This window comes from Protopterus annectens, chromosome 10.part0 (genome assembly GCF_019279795.1).
Source record: "Protopterus annectens isolate FY-2018-M chromosome 10.part0, PAN1.0, whole genome shotgun sequence".
Lineage (NCBI taxonomy): Eukaryota > Metazoa > Chordata > Ceratodontiformes > Protopteridae > Protopterus > Protopterus annectens.
In genome coordinates this window covers 1522228953-1522254170 of record NC_056744.1, presented here as the reverse complement: position 1 = coordinate 1522254170, position 25218 = coordinate 1522228953, and the positions used below count along the sequence as shown (strand labels likewise).

The window sequence follows — 25218 nt, the reverse complement described above, 5'->3', positions numbered from 1 at the left end:
GAGATGCTAACTGTACAGAATGCTCTGACAGCCTTCAAATACCTAATCCTTCCAGGACAGCTGCTGATAAAGACAGACAACACCACAGTTATGTGGTATGTAAACAAGCAGGGGGGAGCCCATTCTTACCCACTCTGCAGGTTAGCCATGGCCCTGTGGAACACAGCCTTGAGCAACCAAGTGCACCTACAAGCTCAATTCCTGCCAGGCAAACAATTCACTGGCAGACAACTTAAGCAGAAATCTACTGGACCCACATGAGTGGAAGTTGAAGCCCAACTCCTTCAAACTTCTAATCCAGAGGTTGGGGAAAACGGAGGTGGACCTCTTTGCCTCCCCTGAGAATCACCAGTTGAGCAAATTCTGCACCAGGAACCCTCACAGCAGGGCCTGGAATGTGGATGCCCTATCCTTCACATGGGAAAACCTCTCAATTTATGCCTTTCCCCCTCTGCCCCTCCTGTCAAAAGTACTACTCAAGATCAAACGGGACAGGCCAAGGGCAATCCTTATTACCCCAGACTGGCCACTCCAGCACTGGTACCCACTCCTACTCAGTCTGACAACAGTGCCACCCTGGCACCTACATCAGACACCTTCCCTGCTATCTCAGCAGGAGGGACAGATTTTGCATCCACAGTTGCTATCCTTAAACCTTGCAGCCTGGCTTATCCCTTGAATACACCACCAGCAACCCTCAGCATACAGGTTCTGGACATCATCCTTGAGGCCAGAAGGCCTAGTACTAGGAACTTCTATGCTGAAAAGTGGAAAATATATTGTTCTTGGAATCAGTCTCAAGGAAAGGACACAACAGTGCCCGCCATACCTCAAATCATTGATTACCTAGCTGGGCTGCTCCACAGAGGCCTATCCTTCTCCTCCATTAAGATTCATGCCTCTGCCATCTCAGCTCATTATAATACTGAGCCACCTCTATTTTTCTCATCTTCTCATCAAGCAGTTCCTGAGAGGGGCTAACAATTTAAAGCCCCCGAGGAGAGCTCCTACCCCTGCCTGGGACCTTAACTTTGTACTGGAAAAGCTCACGCTTCCCCCTTTTGAACCCACTGCTTCAGCAGAGTTAAAATTCCTCTCTTGGAAAACAGCCTTGCTTCTAGCCATAACTTCAGCAAGAAGAATGTCTGAGTTACAGGCACTAATGGCTGTGGAACCCTTCATTATTTTTCATGCTGACAGGGTTTCCCTTAGGACTAACCCATCTGTTATGCCTAAGGTGGTATCCAGTGTGGCTCTAAACCAATCCATCCATTTACCAACCTTCATCCCTTATCCTCAGAATAAAGGGGAGAGGATCCTGCACTCCTTGAAAGTGCACAGACAGCTCAGGTTCTACCTTGACAAAACTAAACCTTTCAGAAAATCTAACCAGCTGCTAGTCAGGTTTGCTACAGGGGCAGAGGGCAAGGCCATTTCAAAGCAAATAATTTCCAAATGGATATCACACTGCATCCATTTCTGCTACAAGCACCATGGAAAACCTACCCCACAGGGGATCAGAACACATTCCACTAGGGCTACTTCCACCTCTACAGCATTTCTCAGGGGAGTCCCTACCAGGGACATCCTGGAAACTGCAACCTGGAGTTCTGTACACCCCTTCACCAAGCATTACCACTTACCTGTTATTTCTAAATCCAGAGCTGGATTTGCTACAGAAGTCTTTCAAGGCCTGCTAGCCAACCCTAACACTTCTTGACTGCCTCCACCCTTCCTCAGCTTTGGGAATCAACTCAAGTGTGAAGACTGCAACAGTGAAACATGAAGAACATAGTACAGTAGTGTACACTTATCATAAATATAGATGTTCGAGTGTATTCACTGTTGCAGTCCTGGTTTCCCTCCCTCCAACCCCCTGTTTTTTCTCTGTCCTTTCTACCTATCCTCTTTATGGCCATTTTTATGGCAGTGGTATTTACTTTTTACTGGAGGTATATTCCACACCATATAATCACTTCCTATTTTGGGGGCTCCTGACATTTGGGACAAGAAAATGTTAGCTTTGGCTGCATGTTTTATACCCCTGATGACCTGACGTCATGGAAGAGGCGACAGCATCTGATTCCGACTGACTGAGGGCTACCTGCAGGCAGATAACTCAAGTGTGATGACTGCAACAGTGCATACACTCAAGCATCTACATTTATGGCAAGTGTGCAAAACTGTACTTTCTCTGTTTTTCTCGTCACACATTTTTTCCACTCTTATGTTTTGTAGTGTAACGTGATACTTTCTGATTTAAAATGTTTGTACTTGATGTTTTGTATTGTAATATGGTACTTTGTGATTTAAAATATATGTACTTGATTTTTGAAATATTTTGATTGTGGGGCTTTTCTTCCCAGACCTCCACTGAAAATGATCTACGTTTTTAAATCGAACGAACGGGTCATCAAACCGTACTTCCTCAAACTTACCTCCACGAAAGTGCATTCCATTGAAAATGCACTTTCGTGGAATAAAAAAAAAAACGAACTAAAACAGTAAAATAACACACTCAACAGTGTTATGCAGGGGGGGAAGCCCCCCGTACCCCCCATGTGGGGTCTGTGCCCCCCCACACACCCCTACTTAAATATACCAACTCTGAGATCGTACTACAGTGGGGAAAAGGGAATATTCCCATTCCACGCTATAGTGTGCCTGCCGAAGTCAATGTTCGAAGTTTCACTACTTCAAACAAGTGGACTTGGTGAAGTGGAGTTTGAAGTAGTGAAACTTCTGAAGTTGTGAAACTTCAAACAAATTGACGGAACCCGTAAAGATATATAGCTATAGATATATAGCTATATATATATATATATATATATATATATATATATATATATATATATATATACATATATATATATATATACATGCACATACACATACATATACATGCATGTATATATGGGTCTTCATAACACTGAAATTTTATAACCTGAATGTTTACTTACCCAGTATGCAATGCTTTTAACACATATTTCTTTTCCCCTTCTAATTATTGACTTTTAAATAATAGCACTGTAGGCCTCCATGCATGAATTCTCTCTTTGAATTTCATAACATTGAGACCATAACATCGAAAATTCAAAACACTGAAAACTCAGAACATTGAAAGTGTGCTTCATAACATTGAAAACTACATTGCACAAGTAAATAAGATCCCCTCCACCTACAATAACACCTAACAGACGCACTTTCTACTACGTTTCTGCAGGGTGGCAAGCCCCCCCTGCACTCCCCATGTGGGGGCCTCATCTCCCACCCCACCCCTATCAATTAAATGTACCAACTCCAAATACGTGAGGTTAAGAAATTAACTTTTCTCCACTGTAGTGCGATCTAGGCGTTGGTATATTTAATTTACAGGGGGTTTTGCCCCAATGCAGAAACATAGTAGAAAGTGTGATGGCCAGTTAAGTGGTGGTGTAGGTGGAAGGGTATGTTATTTACATATGCATTGTAGTTTTCAATGTTATGAAGCACACTTTCGATGTTTTCAGTGTTTTGGGATTTTGCTGTTTTGGTCTCAATGTTATGAAATTCAGCGTTGTAGAGCTATATGTATATGTGTTTGTGTGTATATATATATATATATATATATATATATATATATATATATATATATATATATATATATATATATATACACATATACACACATATATATATATATATATATATATATATATATATATATATATATACATATATATATATATACATATATATACATATATATATATACATATATATATATATATATATATATACATATATATATATATATATATATACATATATACATGTTTATTTGGATACAAAACAATGGAACCAGGGCAGAGCAGTCTATAAGGACCATCATTTTAAGATGGCTAGTAAGATTAAAAAAATACTGTATGCTAAATGCTAAAAACACTGTATTCTGGATATGCAACTCAGTCACTTGCAAATAGACACCTGAATGTTTATTTACCCAGTATGCAATGCTTTTAACACATATATCTGAAGTAGTTAACTTCATTTGTGCATCAACCTATGGGTTATCGGATCCATATTGGATCCGAGCCAGCAGTTTCCAACAGCTGAGATCCGAGCTCCAAGCTCCTCCCCCTACCCATAATCCCCTGCCATCCCTTACTGACCTCAGATCTTGTTTGCCATGGTTACACCAGCAGCTTGATCTTGAGCGTCCGGGCCTTGGAGCGTATTTTCTGTGAGAAAATCTTTTCTTTTTTTTTGGGTAGCTAGAGTTGTGTGTTTGTTCTAGGATAGTTTGTTAAATTTATCGTTAGTGTGCCCTTTTTGTATTACCTCCCCCCCCTGTTTTGTGAGAGCATTAGGGTGTGTGTGGTTTTGGGGCCTAGTGAGTGTGTTTTTAGTTTACTATGGCAGATGCTCCCAAAACATTTTTTTCTAAATGTACCGAGTGTGGCCATAAGCTCTCCCCAGCGGATGGCCACACTCTGTGCGTTTTATGCCTTGGGGTTGAACACCTGTCATCCGGCTGCGCTATTTGTGCAGCTTTCAACCCCAGGGTTGTCGAGGACCAGAGGTCGAAGCTGATTCTAGTGGAACTTCTGCCCCCGGACTCTGCTGCGTCCTCTGGTCCCCCCATGGCTCCTGCTGTGGCTGTGGCAGCGCCTACTGCTACTTCCCTTCCCTTGGCCGGGACTCAACCTCCCACCTTGGGCCAAGAGGATAGGGAAGCTAGACGTGAGAAGCGCAAGGAGAAGCATCACAAGCGGCGGGCCAAAGCCTCTGCATCGGCCCCGCCCGCCAAGCGGGCTTCTCCCCCCCGAGACTTCTCGGCTCTGTTCACCCTGCTTCTGCTTCTTGCCGGGACCAGAGGAGGAGTAGTCCCGGTCACCTTCGAGGTGGCATTCCCGTCCCACCTCGGTGGCCACCTTTAGGTCCACTAGAAGTTTTAACTGATGCATACTTGGAGCGGATGATGCGAAGGTTCCTCCAGGCCCAGCTGCAGAAGGGAGTGCTCCTGCCTCCTTCCCCGACCCGCTTCCCGAGTTCGGGGTCCTCAGAGCCGACCAGCATTGGAACCGAGGAATTGTCGGCGCAGATAGCACCCTCGAGTCTGTCCTTTTCTGCAGATCCGAGCTTCAGATCCAAGACGGTTATTGTGCCTTCGGCTCCGTCCAGGTCGGAGCATACTGGCCCTTCGGATCCGATCACCTTGGTGCCGGCTCCGATCCGCACGTCATATCCGAGGGAGGGTCTGCTCTTGGATCCTAGGGAGAGCAGCTCACCTTCGACGTGGTGGAGAGGGTTCTGTGGAGGGGCCCCCGGCCCTAGCTACGGCTCCACCTTGCACTCCCTCTCAGACGGGCCTAACTTCCGTCACCCGGCCCCAGGGACAGCCTGCTCTTGCGTCCCAGATCGTTCCTTTGTTGGAACAGGATGTGGTTGGTGAGGCCTCCTCGGACAGCCCCTCCCTCACAAACACAAGTGCAATAGGAGGCACTTGGACTCCCCTGAGTCCTTGACAGAGGACACGGACTTGGAGGAAGGGGAAGGCTCCCCAAGATCACCCCCCAAAGACATCTCATTTGGAGACATCATGGAGATGCTCAGGATTAGAGGGGGATGGTCTGCTCCAAAGCCTACCTCGGACGAGTCCGTGTTTCTGGAGGCATTTGAAGCAGGCCCTTCTACCTCTTGGGTGTCCCCTCCAGCCGACCTCTGGTAGACCTGATCACTAACAGGGCATGGAAGGAGCTGGACACTGTGGAGCCCATTCCCAAGAGGCCGGACATAATTCTTAGCCCCCCCTCGGACAGGTCACATTGAAGTAAGGGGACTCCTGTAGATGCCATGTTGGTAGCGGCTGCCACTAAAAGGGAACTAGCCCAGGAGAGTCCCATGGTCCATCCTCCTGACAAGGAGTCTCGAGCAATGGACCACTTGAGGAAGCAGGTGTTTGCTTCAGCCACCTTCTTGGTAAGGTTGTTGAACTATATGGCACACGTAGTACGACTCCAGCAGGACCTTCTCAAAGAGTACGCTGGTTCGCCCCCAGAGTCCATGTCGGCAGAGGACAATTTCTACCCGAATGGCCACTCTCAGGTCTATTTCCAATACCTCTATACGGCTACTATCCCATGCTATGGAGGGAGCCGCTAGAGCTAGTGGAGCAGGCGCCGTCCTAAGGCGACAGGTGTGGCTCCGCCACTGTGATTTCGCAGAACCCTTTAAGGCGTCATTCACTAACGCCCTGTTTGATGGTTCTGCCCTCTTTGGCAAGACCGTACGCGACAACTTGATCCAGAGTGAGAAAGACAGGAAGACGCTGTCTGCCGTCAGAGTCCGCTTCTCTGCTCCCCAGAGGTCCTTCTCCAAGAACCAAAAGGGACAGAAGAAGATGTGTTCCAGAAGTCTCAGCAGTCCCGTTTTGCTCAGGACCCCCCGTCCTTCAGGGGCAGAGGAGGACAGGGTGGATGCCGCCCTAGAGGCAGAGGGGGCCTGAAAAACTTTGGGTCCAAGAGAACCTTTCTCTGATTGGCCCATGCAGCAACCCTGAGGGGTTACCCGACTGCTCCACTCTGGAGGCAGTCAGGGTCGCTTCTCGAAGCACCTAGCATCTTGGCAGTCCATCACAACAGACCGCTGGGTGCTTCGGATTATATCCAGAGGCTTTGAGATTCCGTTTCTCCATCCCTCTCTGACCCAGATCCCTCCCCGAAGTCCCACCCGATCAGAGGGAGGCTGCAGCCGCAGAAGTTCAGCGGCTGGTAGAAAAGGGAGCGATGCAGCACATCCCCCTAGACCAGTTCTGATCAGGCTTTTACTCCAGGTTCTTCTTGGTGCCAAAAAAGACGGGGGACTTAAGACCAATCCTTGACCTTTCTCTCTTTAACCTGGCGGTAACCAAAGAAAAGTTCCGGATGGTCACCCTTCAATCAATTCTCCCCTTCTTGCAGAAGAATGACTAGATGTGCTCCATAGACCTCAAGGACTCGTACTACCACATCTTGATGGACAGACGGTCCAGGAGGTTTCTCCGCTTCAGGCTAGGAGCCAGTCATTACCAATTCAGGGTCCTCCCCCTTTGGTCTCACTACAGTCCCCAGGGTGTTCACCAAGGTGTTAACTGTGGTAGCGGCCTACCTGTGACTCCAGGGAATTTCAGGTCTTTCCATACCTCGACGACTGGCTCCTGACCAACCCCACAAGGCATCTACTCTGCACGACCAGGAATTATTTTCTTCACCTAGCTCCCTGGCTGGGGATCATGATCAATGTGGGGAAATCTTCCCTTCTTCCGACTCAGTTCATAGATTTCATCGGAGCCAGGTTGAACACAAATCAGTTTATAGCCTTTTTGACTCTGGACAGTCTGCAATCACTAAAACTTCATGTGCAGGCCATTCTTCATTGCCCAGCCCCTCTGGTGGAATTGGTCCTGAGGGCCTTAGGCACAATGGCGGCAACCATCAACCTTTTGCCCATGGTGCATCTAAATATGAGAATCCTGCAATGGACCCTCCAAGTCCAATGGTCCTTCCTACATTACCCCCTGAGCCATCCTATTCCTCTCAGCAGGGTTTGCAGGAGAGCCCTCTTGTGGTGGCTCCAGTCTCTGGACCTCCAGAAGGGGCGCCCCTTTTCTACGTCCCCTCCTTTAGCCATGGTGACCATGGATGCCTCTTGCCTCGGGTGGGGGGGTATTGTTTGGGCAGGACCGTCCAAGGCACGTGGGACCATGTGGAGACCTCGCTGCATATCAGTGTTCTAGAGATGAGGGTGGTGCTGTTAGCGTTGCAAGCACTTCAGAGCCTTCTTCCCATCGGGACAATTGCGATCCAGATGGACATGTCGGTCATCTGGTATATCAACAAACAAGGTGGAACCAGGTCATATCCACTTGTCGAGAGGCCATGAGAGTGTGGGAATGGGCGATTTCCACCAACCGTTTTCTCATAGCGATGCGCATTCCGGGATGGTCCAACATCCTAGCGGACAGATTGAGTCGCACCATCCTCTCACCGTACGAGTGGTCTCTGAATCTCAAAGTAGCAAAGCAGATTTTCTCCAAATGGGGTCAACCTCGTTGCGATCTTTTCGCTTCTCCCTCAAACACAAAGTGCAACGACTACTTCACTCTAATTCCCCCACCTGGGGAATCTCCAAGAGACGCTCTGGTGCATGTTTGGCCACCCGGTCTACTGTATGCTTACCCTCCACTTACCTTGAAGTTTCTGCAGAAAGCCAGATGGTTGGGGAGCAGAATAATCCTCATTGCCCCATTCTGGCCTCGTCAGGCTTGGTTCCCATATCTATGGTCTCATCTGGTGAATCCTCCCTGGATTCTAGATCCCATTCCGGATCTGATCTCTCACCTATTGGGCCTGCCGGCCCCAAACCTGAACAACCTCAAGCTCACGGCTTGGTTGATCCAGTTTAGTTCCACTGTTAGCTAGGACTCCCTGTATCTCTTCCTCGGTCAAAGCCATCCTAGTAGCTGCTCACAAGCCGTCTACTAGAAGGATTTATAATAGCAAATGGAAATGTTTTTTCTATCTGGGCGGAGCATCAGAACTTAGACCCCTTTACAGCTCCATTGCCAGCAGTATTGGACTTTCTATCAGGGTTATTTGACCAAGGTGCTAGCTCCTCCACAGTCAAAGTACAATTGGCAGCTATCTCTCATTACCATGTTGGATGTGATCTGGGTCCTTTGACCTCGTCCAGATTGCGCAAGGCTTTCTTAAAAGGCTCCTTCTTACTAAGACTCCTGGTGAAGGATGTAGATGTACTCCCTCCTTGGGATTTAGCGCTGGTACTCCAGGCTTTAACAACTTCCCCCTTTGAGCCTGCAGCTTCGGTGGATCTCAAATTCTTATTCTGGAAAACAGCTTTTCTTGTTGCCATTACTTCGGCAAGAAGGGTTTCGGAACTTCAAGCCCTTTGCGTCAAGCCACTGTACTTGACTTTCCACAAAGATAGAGTATCCCACAGGACCAATCCCGCCTTTCTGCCCAAAATTGCGTCCGAATCTAACATCAACCAGTCTATTAACTTACTAGTCTCCTTTCCCAATTATCAGAATAAGGGTGAGTACAAATTGCATTCCTTAGATGTACACAGACAACTACGATTTTATTTACACAGGACAGCTGGTCATAGGGAATCAGAGCAGTTGTTTGTATCCTTTGCTAAACCTAGTCTGGGGAAACCTTTTTCGAAAGTCACATTGTCCAGGTGGATTTCCCAGTGTATTCTTCTGGCTTATGAAAGTTCTGGCCGGCTTGCACCTCAGGGATTCCATGCCCATTCTACTTGGTCTGTTTCTACCTCCGCTGCTTTTCGTTTAGAGTATCTTTGGATGACATTTGCTCAGCAACCACATGGGCTTCATCTCATACCTTTATAAACCACTATAAGATGGATTTTGTTTCCAGAAGGAGAGCATCCTTTGGCTCCGCAGTGCTCCGGAACATCCTTCCATGAGGACCTCCCAAGATTCAGTTAGCTGGGGACTCTGTCCCATAGGTTGATGCACAAATGAAGTTAAAAACTTCAGATTAAGAAGTTATGTACTCACCATAACGTTCCGTCTGAGTAGGTAAACTTCATTTGTCAGCAACCGTCCCTCCCTCCGTCCCCCTGACCTATTTGGATGTTCATGGTATTCCTGTGTCATGACGGATTGTGTCCAGGTTAATCTATAGAGGTCATCCTCTTCTATGATATTGCAGGTGTTGCTTTTAGGCAAACTTGATCTGAGGTCAGTAAGGGATGGCAGGGGATTATGGGTAGGGGAGGAGCTTGGTGCTCGGATCTCAGCTGTTGGAAACTGCCGGCTCGGATCCGATAACCCATAGGTTGCTGACAAATTAAGTTTACCTACGCAGATGGAACGTTATGGTGAGTACATAACTTCTTATTCTTTTCCCCTTCTAATTATTGACTTTTAAATAATAGCACTGTAGGCCTCCATGATTGAATTCTCTCTTTTTAGGCAATTAAGTCTTGCTGTTCCTGTCTCCTGTATATTAATCTGTACTGTTATTGCATTTTAGTTTTGGTATGTTCATTAAAATGGTTTTGAGCATTCTGTGGTAGTTTGCTTATTGTTTTAAAATTAATGCATGCCAAGTGTATTTATTCAAAAAAAAAAAAAAAGTAGAACACTGGGTAAAAAGAGCTGGCAGTGTTGTAAGCAAAATCATGTTACTGTGGTCCTCATGGATGTTCTTCATGTTTCACTGTTGCAGTCATTACATTTGGGTTATCTGCTTGCAGGTAGCCCTCAGCCGGCCTGATTATCAAAGTCTTGGGTCCTGCGTCGGTTGCTGTCTCTTCTTCCATGACGTCAGGTAGTCGGGGGTATAAAACATGCAGCAGACGCCATTACATCAGTCTTTCTTGCCGCGTGGTGCCTGAAGGAGAAGCAGTTCACAAGTGCCGGTCGGCCGACTCCTGACATTTTTGTTTTCGAGTTTCAGAACCAAAGTCTTCTAAAAAGCTAAATACCTCATTGGGGAACCTTTTTCTTGCTCTAAACCGATGTCAGTAAAAGTTAGCAATTGTATTTCTTGTGGAAAGCAAATACCTCATAAAGATTTTCATTCTTACTGCATTTCTTGCTTAGGCCCAGACCACAAAATCCCTCGCTGTCTGTTTTGTGCCTTATTCAATCCTCGTACTATTCATTGTCAGTTCATTTTCGCATCTAACTATTTCAGTACTCTGTTCATTTATCCAGAAATGGCTTCGGTAAGCCATCCGACTACCGACATTCCGAAAAAACGTAAAGATAAAGACAGAGGCAGACCACATAGGTCCAAAATTGCAGACGACGCTTCCGTTAAGCTAGTCGCCAGTTTGCCGGTACTCAGTGAGGCACTTTTGCAGCCCCTGATACCCGCTACTTCAGATTTACAGGCCTCTACTGAGACCCATTCAGAGTCCGGTATGCCACGAGATTCTTCTTCGACTATGGAACCTGCGGCTGTCTCTACCATGGATGGTACAGAGCTGCTGTGCAGGCACTGGCTTCTGTGGGTGTATTCAGGCCTACTGACTTGCATATCAAACTGACATCATCATCTTCTTCAAGGCCTAAGACTCGATCCACGCCTGGAAAACTGATGTCCAAACTGCATGGTCAGGCCCATATGCCTAAAAAACAAATGATAAGAATGGCTGAAGATCTTATTACTCTATTTATGGATAGCCACCCTTCTCCTAAGAGACCTGGAACTGATTTTCCTTCTGCAGGATTCTGAAATTTCTGTTTCTTCTGATGACCAGGATTTGCCCTTATCTACCTATGAGGATTCTGATGCAGAGTACTCCATTCCCTTTGCTTTCCCTCCAGAAGATTTCTCTTTTGGTGAAACTTTACACATTCTTAGGGAGCATTTCTGCTGGGAAAAAGCCAGGATTACTCTGACTCTAAAAAGAGGCTTAGAGAATTCTTACTCCTGCCCCAACACAGGCCTTTAGCTATTCCCCCTGTTACTGGACATTGTAGATGCCTTCTTGGAATCTAGCCTGGCCCCAGACACCTTACCTGCGGCTTTCAGGAAACCTGACAGGTATTACAGAGCACCTGATTCTCACAAGTTCCTCTTTAAGAATCCTACTGTGGACCCAGAGACCATTTCACAGGGACCTAAAGGCATTAAGGCTACTACTGCCAAAAATCCTACTCCCTCTGATAGAGATTCCTGGGCCCTGGATAGATGAGGTAAGAAGGTGTACACTTTTGCTACTTTGGCCATTAGGGCGTTAAACTGCCAGTTTCATACGTTAAAGTACCAGCAACATATTATTGGATTACTTAAACAGAAATTGATGTTGATTCCTGACTGCACTGAAAATAAAGAATTACAGGATTTAATGCATTCTGCTGAACAAGTTGGTAAGCATACTTTGCAATGTGGTTTTGACTCCTTAGAGGCATCTTGTAGGGCTGCTGTTACTGGGTCTGTTCTTAGAAGGCATGCTTGGCTTAAGGAGCAAACTCTGCCAGATCATGTTAAAGCCAAATTACTGGATGCTCCCGTAAACCAAGACCGCCTGTTTGGCAACAGAGCAGAAGAAGTTCTTAAAAAGATAAAGGAAAAAGCTAAAGCTATGCAAACTGTTAAAGATTTCCTGCAAGTACAGCCTCCCAGATTTAGTAGGCATTGGCCTTCTAAGAATTGGTCCTTTCCTGTCTCTTCAAGGCCTTCTCAGTCCAAATCCAGGAACAGCAGACCACCTAGGCCGCAGTCTCAAGGTTCTCACAGGCCTAAGCAGTGGGGGTTCCCACTTACAAAGCTGGAAGTAGTAAGACACCCCCCTATGGTAAACTGTCACAATGACTTGACCTTAAACCTTTCAAGCCCCGCTTAACTGACCGCGCATTAGGGGGAAAGATCGCCCTGCATGCAAAATACTGGGAACTCCTTACCCTAGACAAATGGGTTTTAAATATAGTTTCCCACGGATACAGATTCCACTTCCACACCTTACCAACCCCAAAAGGTTGGCCAGACCTACCTCCAAATCAGTGGGCAGAGGTTCAACAGTAGAGGTTCTGTCTCTTCTAAGTAGTGGGGCTATTCAGCCTGTCCCAGCAGAAGAATGGGGACAAGGTTTTTACTCCAAACTTTTCCTGGTACCTAGAAAAGACAACTCTTGCCATCCTATCCTGGACCTATCTATCCTAAACACCTTTTTGGTAATTCCAAACTTCATAATGCTAACTCTTCATCAGCTGCTTCCCATGCTGGGCAGAAATGCCTGGTTGGCAACATTGGATTTAAAGGAAGCTTACCTGCACATCCCAATAAGGGATTCTTGCAGGAAAATACCCACGCTTCAGAGCAGGCTTCATGCACTATCAGTTCTCTGCACTGCCCTTTGGCTTATCTACTGCGCCCAGGGTATTCACAACATGCCTAGCGCCAGTCATTGCATTTTGCAGGCAAAGAGGTATTCAAATATACCCATACCTGGACGATTGTCTAATTCAGGCAGAAAGCCAGGACATAATATTTAGTCATCTGGCATTTGTAAAGAAACTGCTAACATCACTGGGGTATACCATAAACGAAAAGAAATCTCATCTAGTACCCTGCCAACAAATTGTATTCCTGGGAGCAAGCTTGAACACAATTTCCTAGATGGCATACCTCACGCCAGAGAAACAAGATGTTCATCGTGTTACACTGCTGCAGTCAGCACTGTTAGGTTATCCTGCCGTCAGTCACAGTCACAGTCGGCCCGAGTTCCAAAGTCTTGGTTTGGCGTCGGTTGCTGTCGCTTCTTCCCTGATGTCAGTGTGCCAGGGGTATATAAGATGCATCCGATGCCATTTTCTTCAGTCTTTCTTGCAGCGCGGTGCCCGAAGCAGAAGCAGTTCGCAAGTGCCGGTCAGCCGACTCCTGAGATTTTTCAAATCGAATTTCAGACCAAAATCTTCATAAAGCTATGTCAGAAAAAGTTAACAATTACATTTCTTGTAGGAAGCAAATACCTCATAAGGACTTTCATTCTTATTGTATTCCTTTCCTAGGCCCAGACCACGACGTCACAGGTTGTCGGTTTTGTGCTAGGTTTAATAAATATACTATTAAACGTCAGTTTGATTTCGCCCAACATTATTTTGTTAGGAAATTTAATTATACCATGCTGTCAGAGCAACCGACAACTGGAATACATAAAAAACACAGAGATAAGGACAGGCAGCCGAAATCCAAACTGGATTCCGAGGCCTCTGCTAGGCCAGTCGCAGTTGCCGGTTCTCCGGTTTTCAGTGAGGCGCTTACGCAGCCTCTGACGACTGCTGATTTAGAACCCCAGGCGACATCCGAGTCACAAGCTGAGATTACTAGGCCTCCACAACCTTTACCTTTAGGCCCTTCCGACTCCATACCTGAAGGAGATTCCGGTGCAGTTGAAACGCCTTCAGTTGCTGAAGGTGTCTTCAGACCGACTACACTCACTATTAAATCCTATGCAAAACTGAAAACTCCTTTAAAAACAAAGAAGACTGCACAGCAGTCTCCAGCACAAGGCCCCATGCCTAGGAAACAGATGCTTAAGATGGCTGAAGATTTAATTACCCTAATCAGGGGTTCCCATCCGCCTCCTGATAAAAGGCCAAGGCAGGAGGAGGACTACGCTTCCTCTGACCAGGTTTCAATTTCCTCAGACTCTTCTGAGGAACAGGAATATTCCTTTCCCCCTTATGAAGATTCTGATCTAGTACCCTGCCAACAAATTGTATTCCTGAGAGCAAGCTTGAACACAACTTCCTAGATGGCATCTCCCCCAGAAGACTTCTCTCTTGGGGAAACCTTACATACTATGAGGGAACATTTCCACTGGGAAGGCCAGGATTACTCTGATTCTAAGAAAAGGCTCCGAGAGTTCCTTTTACTACCCCAGCACAGACCACTTGCAATTCCACCTGTGTTAGACATTGTGGATGATGTGTATTCAGAATCTAGCCTTAACCCAGATTCACTACCTCCTGCACCAGCTAAACCAGACAGATACTACAGAGTCCCTGACTCACACAAATTCCTGTATAAAAGCCCTGTTGCTGACCCAGAAACCATTTCCCATGGTCCCAAAGGGGTTAAAGCCTCATCTGCTAAAATTCCTGTGCCCTCTGAAAGGGATTCTAGAGCACTAGACAGAATGGGGAAAGAAGGTTTATACCTCAGCTACTCTAGCTATGAGGGCCTTAAATTGTCAGTTTCACATGCTGAAATATCAACAATATCTGATATCTCAATTAAAACAAAAAATGCTTGCACATACAGACCAACCAGATTACAAGGAAATGCAACATTTGTTACATTCAGCTGAACAAGTGGGAAAACATACCTTGCAATGTGGATTTGATTCATTGGAAGCTTCTTGTAGAGCAGCAGTGACAGGGTCTGTCATACGTAGGCATGCTTGGTTAAAAGAACCTTTGCCTGATCATGTTAAAGCAAAGTTATTGGATGCACCCTTACAGCAGGATGTTTTATTTGGTGTAAAAGCAGAAGAAGTTTTAAAGAAAATGGAGAATAAGGCAAAATCTATGCAGACGGACAAGGATTTTTTACAGGTTTAACCTCCTCGTTTCAGCAGAAATTGGCCAACCAAAAACTGGTCCTTTCCAGCTTCTGCCAGACCACAGAGGGGCAGATACAGATGCCCAAGAGGCAGAGGCCAGCCACAAGGCTCTTATCAGCTTCGACAATGGAGTGCCACAACCCAAAAAGAAGGAGAAGAGAGGTCTCAAACTACCAGAAGACAAACACAATGACTTACCCCTCAGACTACCAAGCAAAACCCTCTTGGCAGCTCCCTTGGGGGGAAAACTAGCTCTTTTTACAGACAATTGGCACATCATCACAAAAGACAAATCGGTCCTAAATATTGTATCTCAAGGCTACAGATTCCACTTTCACACTTTACCAGGGATAAAAGGAATGCCAAACCTGCCACCAAATCAATGGGCAGAGGCGCAAAAGCATATTTCAGCTCTCATGGACATGAGAGCCATTCAACAGGTTCCTACACAGGAGCAAGGACAAGGATTTTAGTCAAGACTGTTTTTAGTTCCCTGAAAGGATAAAGCCTGGGGACCCATTCTGGACCTGTCAATTCTGAACACATACCTGGAAGTACCCAAATTGGAGATGCTAACACTACAGCAACTTCTTCCCATGCTGGGCAAGAAGGCTTGGCTAGTAACATTGGACCTCAAGGAGGCATACCTGCATGTCCCTATCAGACAAAATTGCAGAAGATACCTCCGACTTATTGCAGGTTCAACCCATTACCAGTTCTCTGCACTGCCCTTTGGCTTATCTACTGCGCCCAGGGTCTTCACAAAATGCCTAGCACCAGTAATTGCATACTGCAGGCAAAGAGGGATTCAAATATATCCATACCTGGACGACTGCCTTATTCAAGCAGAAAGCAAGGACATTCTGTTAAAGCATCTGGTGTGTCAAAAACCTTCTAAGTTGCCTAGGGTACACAGTAAACAAAAAGAAGTTAAAACTAGTGCCCTCACAAGACTTAATATTCCTGGGTGCCAGCTTAAATATAACGGCCCAGATAGCTTACCTCACGCCAGACAAGCAAAGACATCTGACTCAATACTTCAAAATGATGGCAGGGATTCATGTCATCTTGCATACTACTACTAATACCATTTGCAAAAGTGCATATGAGGAAATTACAATGGTATCTGAAAAGCGTATGATCTCAACACAGCCACAGCTTGGAAATAATAATTACACTCATCCCCTGCCTTCAACAGGAGTTTCTATGGTGGGCTCAGGCATGTCACCTCAACAAGGGTCAGCCTTTCACCTTACTCACAGCCAGGCAAACTATAACAAGAGATGCATTGGATTATGTCTGGGGAGCACACATGGCAGGACAGTGTATTCAGGGCAAATGGCCTGCAAACCAAAGGCATCTACATATCAATCAAAAAGAGATGCTAGCTGTACAAAATGCCCTAACAGCTTTCAAGGACCTTCCACATCCAGGACAACACCACAGTGATGTAGTACATAAACAAACAAGGGGGCACACACTCCTACCCCCTATGCAGACAAGCAATGACCTTGTGGAACACAGCACTGACCTACCAAGTTCAACTACAAGCACAATTCCTGCCAGGAAAGAAAAACACACTGGCAGACTCTCTCAGCAGAAACATCACAGATCCTCATGAGTGGAAACTAGATCCACAAGTATTCGCAATGATAATTCAAAAATAGGGGAGCCCAGACATAGATCTGTTTGCTTCCCCCCAAAACTACCAACTGTGGAAATTCTACACAAGGACATACCACACACTAGCTTGGAAAGTGGACGCCCTCTCATTCAGTTGGAAAACATTGACAGTGTATGCCTTTCCTCCACTGCTTCTTCTGGCAAAGGTGCTGCTGAAAGCCAGATTAGAGAGGCCACAAATGATACTCATTGCTCCAGACTGGCCACACCAACACTGGTATCCAATACTAAGGAACATGGCTCAAGACCCACCATGGATTTTGCCTACAATTCCTCACCTGCTCACTCAGCAAAGCAATCAGATTCTACACAGCCAGCTCAAGACTTTAAATCTGGCTGCATGGCAAACTACTTAAATAACCAGTCAACACTTACTCTCTAAAGCTGTGATGGACGTCATTCTGGAGGCCAGAAGGCCTAGCAACAGGAAAGTCTATTCAGACAAATGGAAAATATTCTGAGCCTGGAACCAGGCTAAAGGCCAAAATCCCTTTGTCCCAAATATTCCTCAGATTCTTCAATATTTAACTGAGATGTTGCACAAAGGACTTTCCCTCTCATGTATTAAGATCCAAGCCTCAGCTATTTCAGCTCAATTCAACACGGATCCTCCTATATTTTCCCATCCATTACTAAGACAGTTCCTCTGAGGGGCTGAGAACATAAGACCGCCCCAGAGAGCACCAACACCAACTTGGGATCTCAACTTTGTTCTGGAAATGCTAACACTTCCACCCTTTGAACCAGCTTTCACTACTGATCTACAGTTCCTGTCATGGAAAACTGCCCTGCTGCTAGCAATAACTTCAGCATGAAGAGTCTCAGAACTACAGGCCCTAATGGCAGTGGAGCCTTTCATCATTTTTCATCAAGACAGCGTCTCTTTACAAACTAACCCTTCCTTTATGCCAAAGGTGGTATCCAGTGTGGTCCTAAACCAAGCCATTCATTTGCCCACCTTTTATCCAAACCCCCAGAACAAAGGGGAAAGGCTCCTGTACTCTTTGGACATTCACAGGCAATTGTTACTACTTGGATACCAAACAAGGATATTTTGGAGGCTGCCACTTGAGTTCAGTGCACACCTTCACCAAGCACTATCACTTACCTCTATACTCTAAAACTAGAGCTGGCTTTGCCACTGCAGTTCTGCAGGGCCTACTAGCTTCTCCAAACCCTGTCTAGTTCCACCACCCGTCCTTAGCTTTGGGATTCAACCCAACAGTGATGACTGCAGCAGTGTAACACTATGAACATAGTACAGTTTTGTACCTACCATAAATGTAGATGTTAGAGTGTTCGGACTGCTGCAGTCCAGGTTACCCTCCCTCCATCCCCTCTGAACTTGCTGGATTTGTCTATTCCTTTCTATCCTATACAACCTCTGTGGTGTATTTGCTTGTGAGTGAAGGTTTTGTTTTATTTTTATATAGAAATATGTTTTGCCTACCTATTGGGGACACCTGACATCTGGGGCAAGAAAAACTGAAGAAAATGGCGTCTGATGCATCTTATATACCCCTGGCGCACTGACATCAGGGAAGAAGCGACAGCAACTAACGCTGGACCAAGACTTTGGAACTCGGGCCGACTGCGGGACCTCCTGACTGCAGGATAACCCAACAGTGATGACGGCAGCAGTGTGAACACTCGAACATCTACATTTATGGTAGGTACAAAACTGTACTTTTATCTGGCAGCCTACTTCAAATTACTGGCCACAAAGACCTACATAGTTTGGCTATATATTAAGTTCAGAATGTATGTATATAAATATGGAAACATCACAGGTGGTTGAATGTCATTCTTTTTTGAATGCGTTCTATTATGAGTAAACTCATGAAATGGAATCTAAACTGAAAAGAATCAGTGGGAGACTAATATTTTGATAGATTGCTGAATGTAAGAGAAAGGGGAGTTTCCCTTTTTTCAGTATTTTGTGATCCCAGAGTTGGTATATTTTAGTTAGTGGGAGTATGTGGTGCTTGCCCCACTGCAGAGGCACTTGCAGAAATTTTTTTTGTTATATTCTATTCTACGAGCCTTTTTTTTTTCCAGAGACTTTAAGTGAAACGGACTTAGAGCAGATTGCTGCTCAGGTGTTAATCATGTATTTATATGATTATCATACAGTTTTCCAAACTTTATCAAAAAGACAATTGACTGGTGAATTTGGTTGTTTTCTTTTTGATTAGTACTGCTCTGTGGTCTCTCTTGTCATGTAGGTGCATGGTCATCAATCAGCAGGATGAAGATTTTTTTCCTTTTACCAACTGTTGTGTAATTTTGGAATTGAGACTGGTGGCTCAATCCCTCCTGGGGAGGTATGAGCTGGGTTTGTACTCTATAAAAATACTTGTTTTGGTTTTCTGTAGCTGTTTTCCACCATATGCTCTATGTAATTTTTCAATTCATTGTGTGCTGACAAGTTTTTCTTTATCAATGAAAAGCGAGATATGTATATATAAATGGGCACATACATAGGTCTCATTTACTCCATTAGATGGGCAGCTTATTGATGGAGTGAATGATAGAAATTGAGTTGAGAGTTCCATTTCATTGATGTTTTTAAGATTTCAGATGACTGGAACATTGAATGCATGTACAGGTACGGAAAACGGTCGGCTTGAGAAGTATAATGTTGAAACTTTCAGATATTCTGGAGGTTTCAGCATTAGGCCTTGTACTGTTTGTGCAAATGTAGACAGATTAAAGTTAGAGTAAGGATTAAACGGGTTTAGCGTAGTATGTGTATCGGTGAGTCTATGTGTGCACATGAGAGATGTCTTGTGTATTGTTAGTGTCATGGAAGATATTTTTATAATGTATGGTACAGGGTTAGGGTTAGCATGTGTTAGTAAGATGTTGCAGTGGCATGAGCTTTATTTCAGGAATGTATAGTGCTTGTACATAGTACAGAAGCATGTCAATAACTGTAGTTGCAGCTGCTTTTTCTCATCTTAAAAGCATCCAGGGTAGTCCTTCCCGTTTAAATTTAAAAGTATATGATTCTCTTGTCTTGTTTTTAGAGTGTAGTTTTGCGTTGGTGGTGTGCAAACATGTTTCTGCATCCTTGACATGAATTAACATTTCAAGAAACGTTGCAGATGTACGCACATTTCAGAAGCTGATATGATTTGTGTCTTAACAGTTCAGTTTGCTTTTCATTGGAAAGTAATGTCAGACTCAGTAAACTTTTTTTTTATTTTGTGCATTTTACATGCTGCAAAATTTGCAACACCCAATATTTACAAGAAGAGTATAAAACTTATGCTGCAAGACTTAGAGCAAACACAGTTTTTATGAAACAAATATAATATTCACATGTAAACTTAGTTTAATTTAGCTTTTTGTATTTTTCATGAAAAACAGCTGCATGCTTTATTCAGCCTGTCATGCTTTGAAAATAAATATGCTTTAGTGTTGTATTACTACTCTGCAGTTTTTTCCTTTTGACACAGGGTACATGGTGGGAGTAGAATGTTTATTTGCAAAACAAAATCATATTGATATAGCCATCCCCTTCAAGCCATGTTGGTATACAACAAATTGGGAACAATGTCTGGGAATGTCAATATTTCATATAAAGTAGCTGTGATAAAAATTACATTTTCATGTTTTTATTAGTTTTCCTTTAAAATTCTTTGTAATGAGACTGCTCAACAATGCATGATATGCCTCTTCTTTTTTTTTTCTTTTATACAGCAAATCAAGCCCGAGAATGAAAGGTATGTACATGCAGTTGCTTTCCTAGTATTATTTCAGCCCATGGTAAGTATTTAATTTTAGATAATGCATTGCAATGTACTTTGTCCTTAAAATGCATTACTGTGTGTGTGTGTGTGTGTGTGTGTGTGTGTGTGTGTGTGTGTGTGTGTGTGTGTATATAAATTTTAATGTTTGCATGATCTGCTCTGTGGCTTCCCTTCCTGCACAATGTGTACCCATTCTTTCTCCCTCATCCAGGGTGTTAGTCATTCACATTAGTTTCCTGGGTAGGGACAGGGCCCTGTGACCCATTCATTCCCTGCTAACAGTGAGAGCTAAATAGCCTGGATATTCCTCTCACAGGTGAGAGTCAAGTGTTGAATGTGCCTGTCTGCTGATCATGTGGACTACCTTCTTCTTGTTTCGCTCATTCTTCATGGACCCGTGTGACTTCTACCCTCACTGGTTTGATGGAGAGCATATGCTATCACATACCAGTATGGCACATGTCTGTGCATCTCCTAGTCGCATTGGCCCACAGAACTTTGGGAGTAAACCTACTCCCTTTTAAGTGTCATCTGAGCAGTGAACAGGACCACCTCCCCTCCCCCTAGATGGGTGAGCTGTCATGAGCTGCTCATATCTAGATGTTGCCTCTTAACTCCTCCAGCATCTCTGCAACTAATTGCACGCCAACTGTTTGGGCCATAATCAGAGGCTTATCTAATTATGGCAAAGAGCTGGAGAATGTATAACAATATGATACGAGATAGGAATTCTGCTTTGTCATTCAAGAGGTCTAAGGCTAGCAGGACTTGGGTTACCCATCAGTTAACATTTTCTTAAGCTACTGGCCTCTCCCCTTTGACCATAATTATTTGCAGAAAAGGCTCTTCTCCAGATTTCTTTTGGTACATGCTTAAAAATTGCCTCTGCTAAAATGTTTGTAGGTTACATAAGATTATTTCTAAACGTCTGTGAGAAAAATTGGTTGTGTTTGTTTGCATTGTTTTATTTGGACTTGATATAATTTCTTCTGTTTTCCAGCGAGACACGGGCCATTTTTTCAGGACTGTTTCTGACCTGTACTCTTCCTCTTCAGTGTACTTTTGCTTCTCCCTTTCACTTGCAATTTAGGTTTTGCATAGCTAGTTCCTTGACAGTCATACTTTTTGTAGGTCAACTATGTTTTTTTTTTGTAGTTCTAAAGCATGTTAATGCTTTACGTTGACTCTTTTTACAGTCTACTTAGTTTTCTGTGGTTTTGTGGGGATTGCTTTTTTCTTGACTCTGCACCAGTGGATTATTTGGACAGTAGTTTTTATTTTCTGTGTATCACTGATGTTATCCACAAGCCTATAGCACCTTTTTAATACTTCAGTTAACACTCATAGTTCCTTATGGCATCCAGACCTTTTGTGGGTTACTCTTCTTTAACTAAGTGACTTACCAGCTATTAACAGACAGTATTAGTAAGCCCATGGACTTATTAACAAAATGATACTAAGACTGTCAATCTGCAGTGTCCAGCAGAAGAGAAATGAATCTGGTTGCCACTTTTTGTTCATATTTTCATATTTAAGTTCATATTTTTATAACTGTAAGACCTACATGCTTTTGAGGAGTTTGGTGTGAAATGCTATTTCAGGAGACTGGAAAATTCATTGTCAATGTTCACTTATGTCACAGTACATTGGAGATCTTGCTAGTTGTTTGTTAACAATTATGAAAGTAAGCAATATTTCCATATGTGCTTAACACTTCAAAAACAAGTGACTTACAAACTGTTGCATGGCATAAATTGAATCCTTAGATATTGCTGAAGAAAACTAACATTGGGATTTGCACTGTAAGTTACACATCTTGAGAAATATTCAGTTTTGGTTATATTCCTAATCATAAAATTAAGCATATGTTTACATGTTTCTTTAAATATCTCACTAAACATGCACTCAGAGAGGAGTTTCTTACTGTTGTGTGAAAGCTTATGAGTGATTACCCAAGTGTTCTAACAATATATATCTAGGTTCTAGTCTCTCTAAGATCAGACTGTGGACATTTAGCAAAAATATAATTCTGGGTTTGTGTATGTTATAACATAGTATTTATGGAAAGACTAGAACAAGCATACACTCTGCTTTCTTTGCTTAGGTAATGGGCACGTATCTGACTGTGACATATGAGCTGCTTTTAAATCCTCCATTGTTAGAGATCGGTTGAAGTGGAGCGACTTTGGAAAAGCTGAAAAATAACTTAGTTCTGTTGACTTCGATGTTGAGATCTATTTTGAGTTTGACCCCTCCAGGTCCTAGAGTAGATGTGTTGGTCAAATGCTCTAAGACTAATGAAGAGAGTAAAAGGAAACATAAACCGTCCCAGTTAAGAGTCCTTTCCAGAGCTACTCTTCAGGAAGCCCAGTAATGAGGATGCTCCTGCCACTTCTCCATCTGGTGTTACTTAACTTCATGTTTTCTGGTTTCAGAGTTCCCATATCACCTGTCCTAGATCTTTCAGCATTTCCTTTGTTTCAGACGTAGAAATTAGGAAAATATCTGTCTTCCAGACTTCTTTCTTCAGGGTTCATCAGGTCATGTAGGAGTATCTCTGTAGGACTGAAAGATGTTGTAGGCAGTTTCTGAACTCTCAACACGTGGTCACAGAGCTGATCTCCCAGTGACAGAGGGGCAGTTGGAGGTAACACTTCTTGACAATTTTCAAGACCAGTTTACCATAACTTCTTACAGGGCCACTAATTGGCTACAGTCCTCTATGAGATTGATGCTTGGCCTACAGGCATCAATGTAACTGTTGAATAACGTGTTTTCTTGATAGTAATACTTCTGTATTTGGAACCATTACATTGACATCAACTTTGCTGCTGATATTGATGTACTAAGCAAAAATGTCAACAGCTTCTGAGGATCCTTCAACCCAGGCATTTGGTTTAGTCCCTGTGCATCGGTGTCTAAACTGACCCTTTCAGGATTGGCCTTGCCATCACTGCGATTGGCCTTTCAGTCTTCAGTGCCAGTGCCCTTGATTTCAACGTCGAGGCTGGATGGTTCATCAGTCTTGATGATCTGGGTCAAAAGTGAGACCAGCTTTCCATATTTCTTTGTATGTGTGGCGTTACAATCCTGTTTGTTTAGGTCAGTTCTGTAGGTTGGGGGTGGTAGTGGTGTTGGTGCCAGTGAAAAACACAGTTTCCTCTATATTTGCTCTATTGATAACCTGCGTTTAATTTCTGCCTTACCTAGAGAGAGACATTTGGCTGGTACCTCAGCTATACACCATCTCTGTTGCCAGGACAGAGGGGAATGGAGGGTCACCAATGGATGCTGGTGTCATTTCTTTGCAAGATTAGTCCACTTCACCTTCCTCAGACTGGTCACCTCCAGGAAGGCCAAGAAGTGCATGTGCAAGAGGAAGGACATGGACTCCCCACAGTGGTTGCTTTTCCCAGATATGGATGAGGGAGTTTATTCCGACCATGCCACCAATAACCTCCAAACATGAAGAAATGTTAAATAGTTCACTAACTATCCTTTCCGTTCACTAACTATCCTTTCCGTCAATGATGCATCTTGAAAGAGACATTCCAGATCCATGAGCCTTTTTCTTGGGTGGTTCCCCCTATTTACAGGATGGCCCACTAACCTTCCTTTCTCTCCCAAATGTATCTTGTAAGAGGCCTTTAGAAACCCCTCCAAACCTTCTTTCTGGGTGGTCTTGCCAATTGGCAGACTGGAGCAGCTGGTGGTTGAGGTCTTGGGAAAATCCTGACATTATGGCAGAAATTCCAAGGAGGCCAGACAAGAGTCTGTGGCTTATAATGCCTGAAACTGTTGATTGCAGATTCCTCATATTATTATTACTATTTTATTGACAGAAGCTGCCCTTAAAAAGGCTCCTTCAGCACAGAGCTTTGCTTTATATCCACCAAACAAGGTGCTGTATTTGTTGGATAGAGTTGGGATGTGGGGTTTATGCATCTCTCCACCTTTTATCTGAAGACAGTAAATTACATCTGATGTTGTAAATCTTTGTTCATTCATTACAGATGGGACCTCGATTTCGTCCTTGGAACCAATACGGCCATTTCCCAGCTCGCGCAAGCCAAAAACTCTCAGCTAATAACCTACCCACAATGCCCCTCTCCTAGATACTTCAGATCTCGTTTGCCGTGTTCCTAGTCAGACGTATTAGCCATTTCTCTCAAAGCTAAGTAGTAAATTGCTGATTTTATGACAGTTTTTCTTCTAAATTACTAAAATTTTAGTCAAGTTAGCCTTTTCTCACTGTCGCCAATAACCTAGGCCTATTTTCTACCCTTTTCCTTGGTAATTTAATTTTTTGCCCTTTTTGTTTCTGTACCTCTCTGCTGTCTCTGACAGGCCTTCCCTTTTTACTAGTTGTATTCCTTGCCATAACATCACTGGTATTTTCTTCCTTTTTTTTCTTTAGGATAGCATTGTTTCCTTATCGTGTCAGACAAAACTAAGTTGGGTTTTAAAGGTTTATAGGTAGGTACTAGGCTATCTGCCCGAGGGCATTTATAAGCCTAGCCAGAGTGTGTCAGCTTTTGCCGCCCCATTGATTAATTAACTGAGCATCTGTCAAGAAGAGCCAATGAAGTGATCCCAGGGGTGTATTTTCTATTACCCATCCGCTCGTCAAGGTTTCTCTTGAAGAGTGTTAGTGAGGGGCTCTGCCTAATATAGTTAGAAATTTTGTTCCAAA

At 44.0% G+C, this 25218-nt stretch overlaps 1 protein-coding gene across 5 annotated transcripts in view; it reads left to right on the top strand.

Annotated features, from left to right (window-relative positions):
* Positions 1 to 25218, top strand: part of LOC122813704 (zinc-binding protein A33-like) — a 1378975-nt gene that overhangs the window by 265436 nt on the left and 1088321 nt on the right. For all 5 annotated transcript variants that reach the window (XM_044086163.1, XM_044086164.1, XM_044086162.1 and 2 more), the window contains exon 4: positions 20476 to 20498. In XM_044086163.1, coding sequence (XP_043942098.1) covers positions 20476 to 20498 — 23 coding nt within the window. The remainder of the gene's footprint in view (positions 1 to 20475; positions 20499 to 25218) is intronic.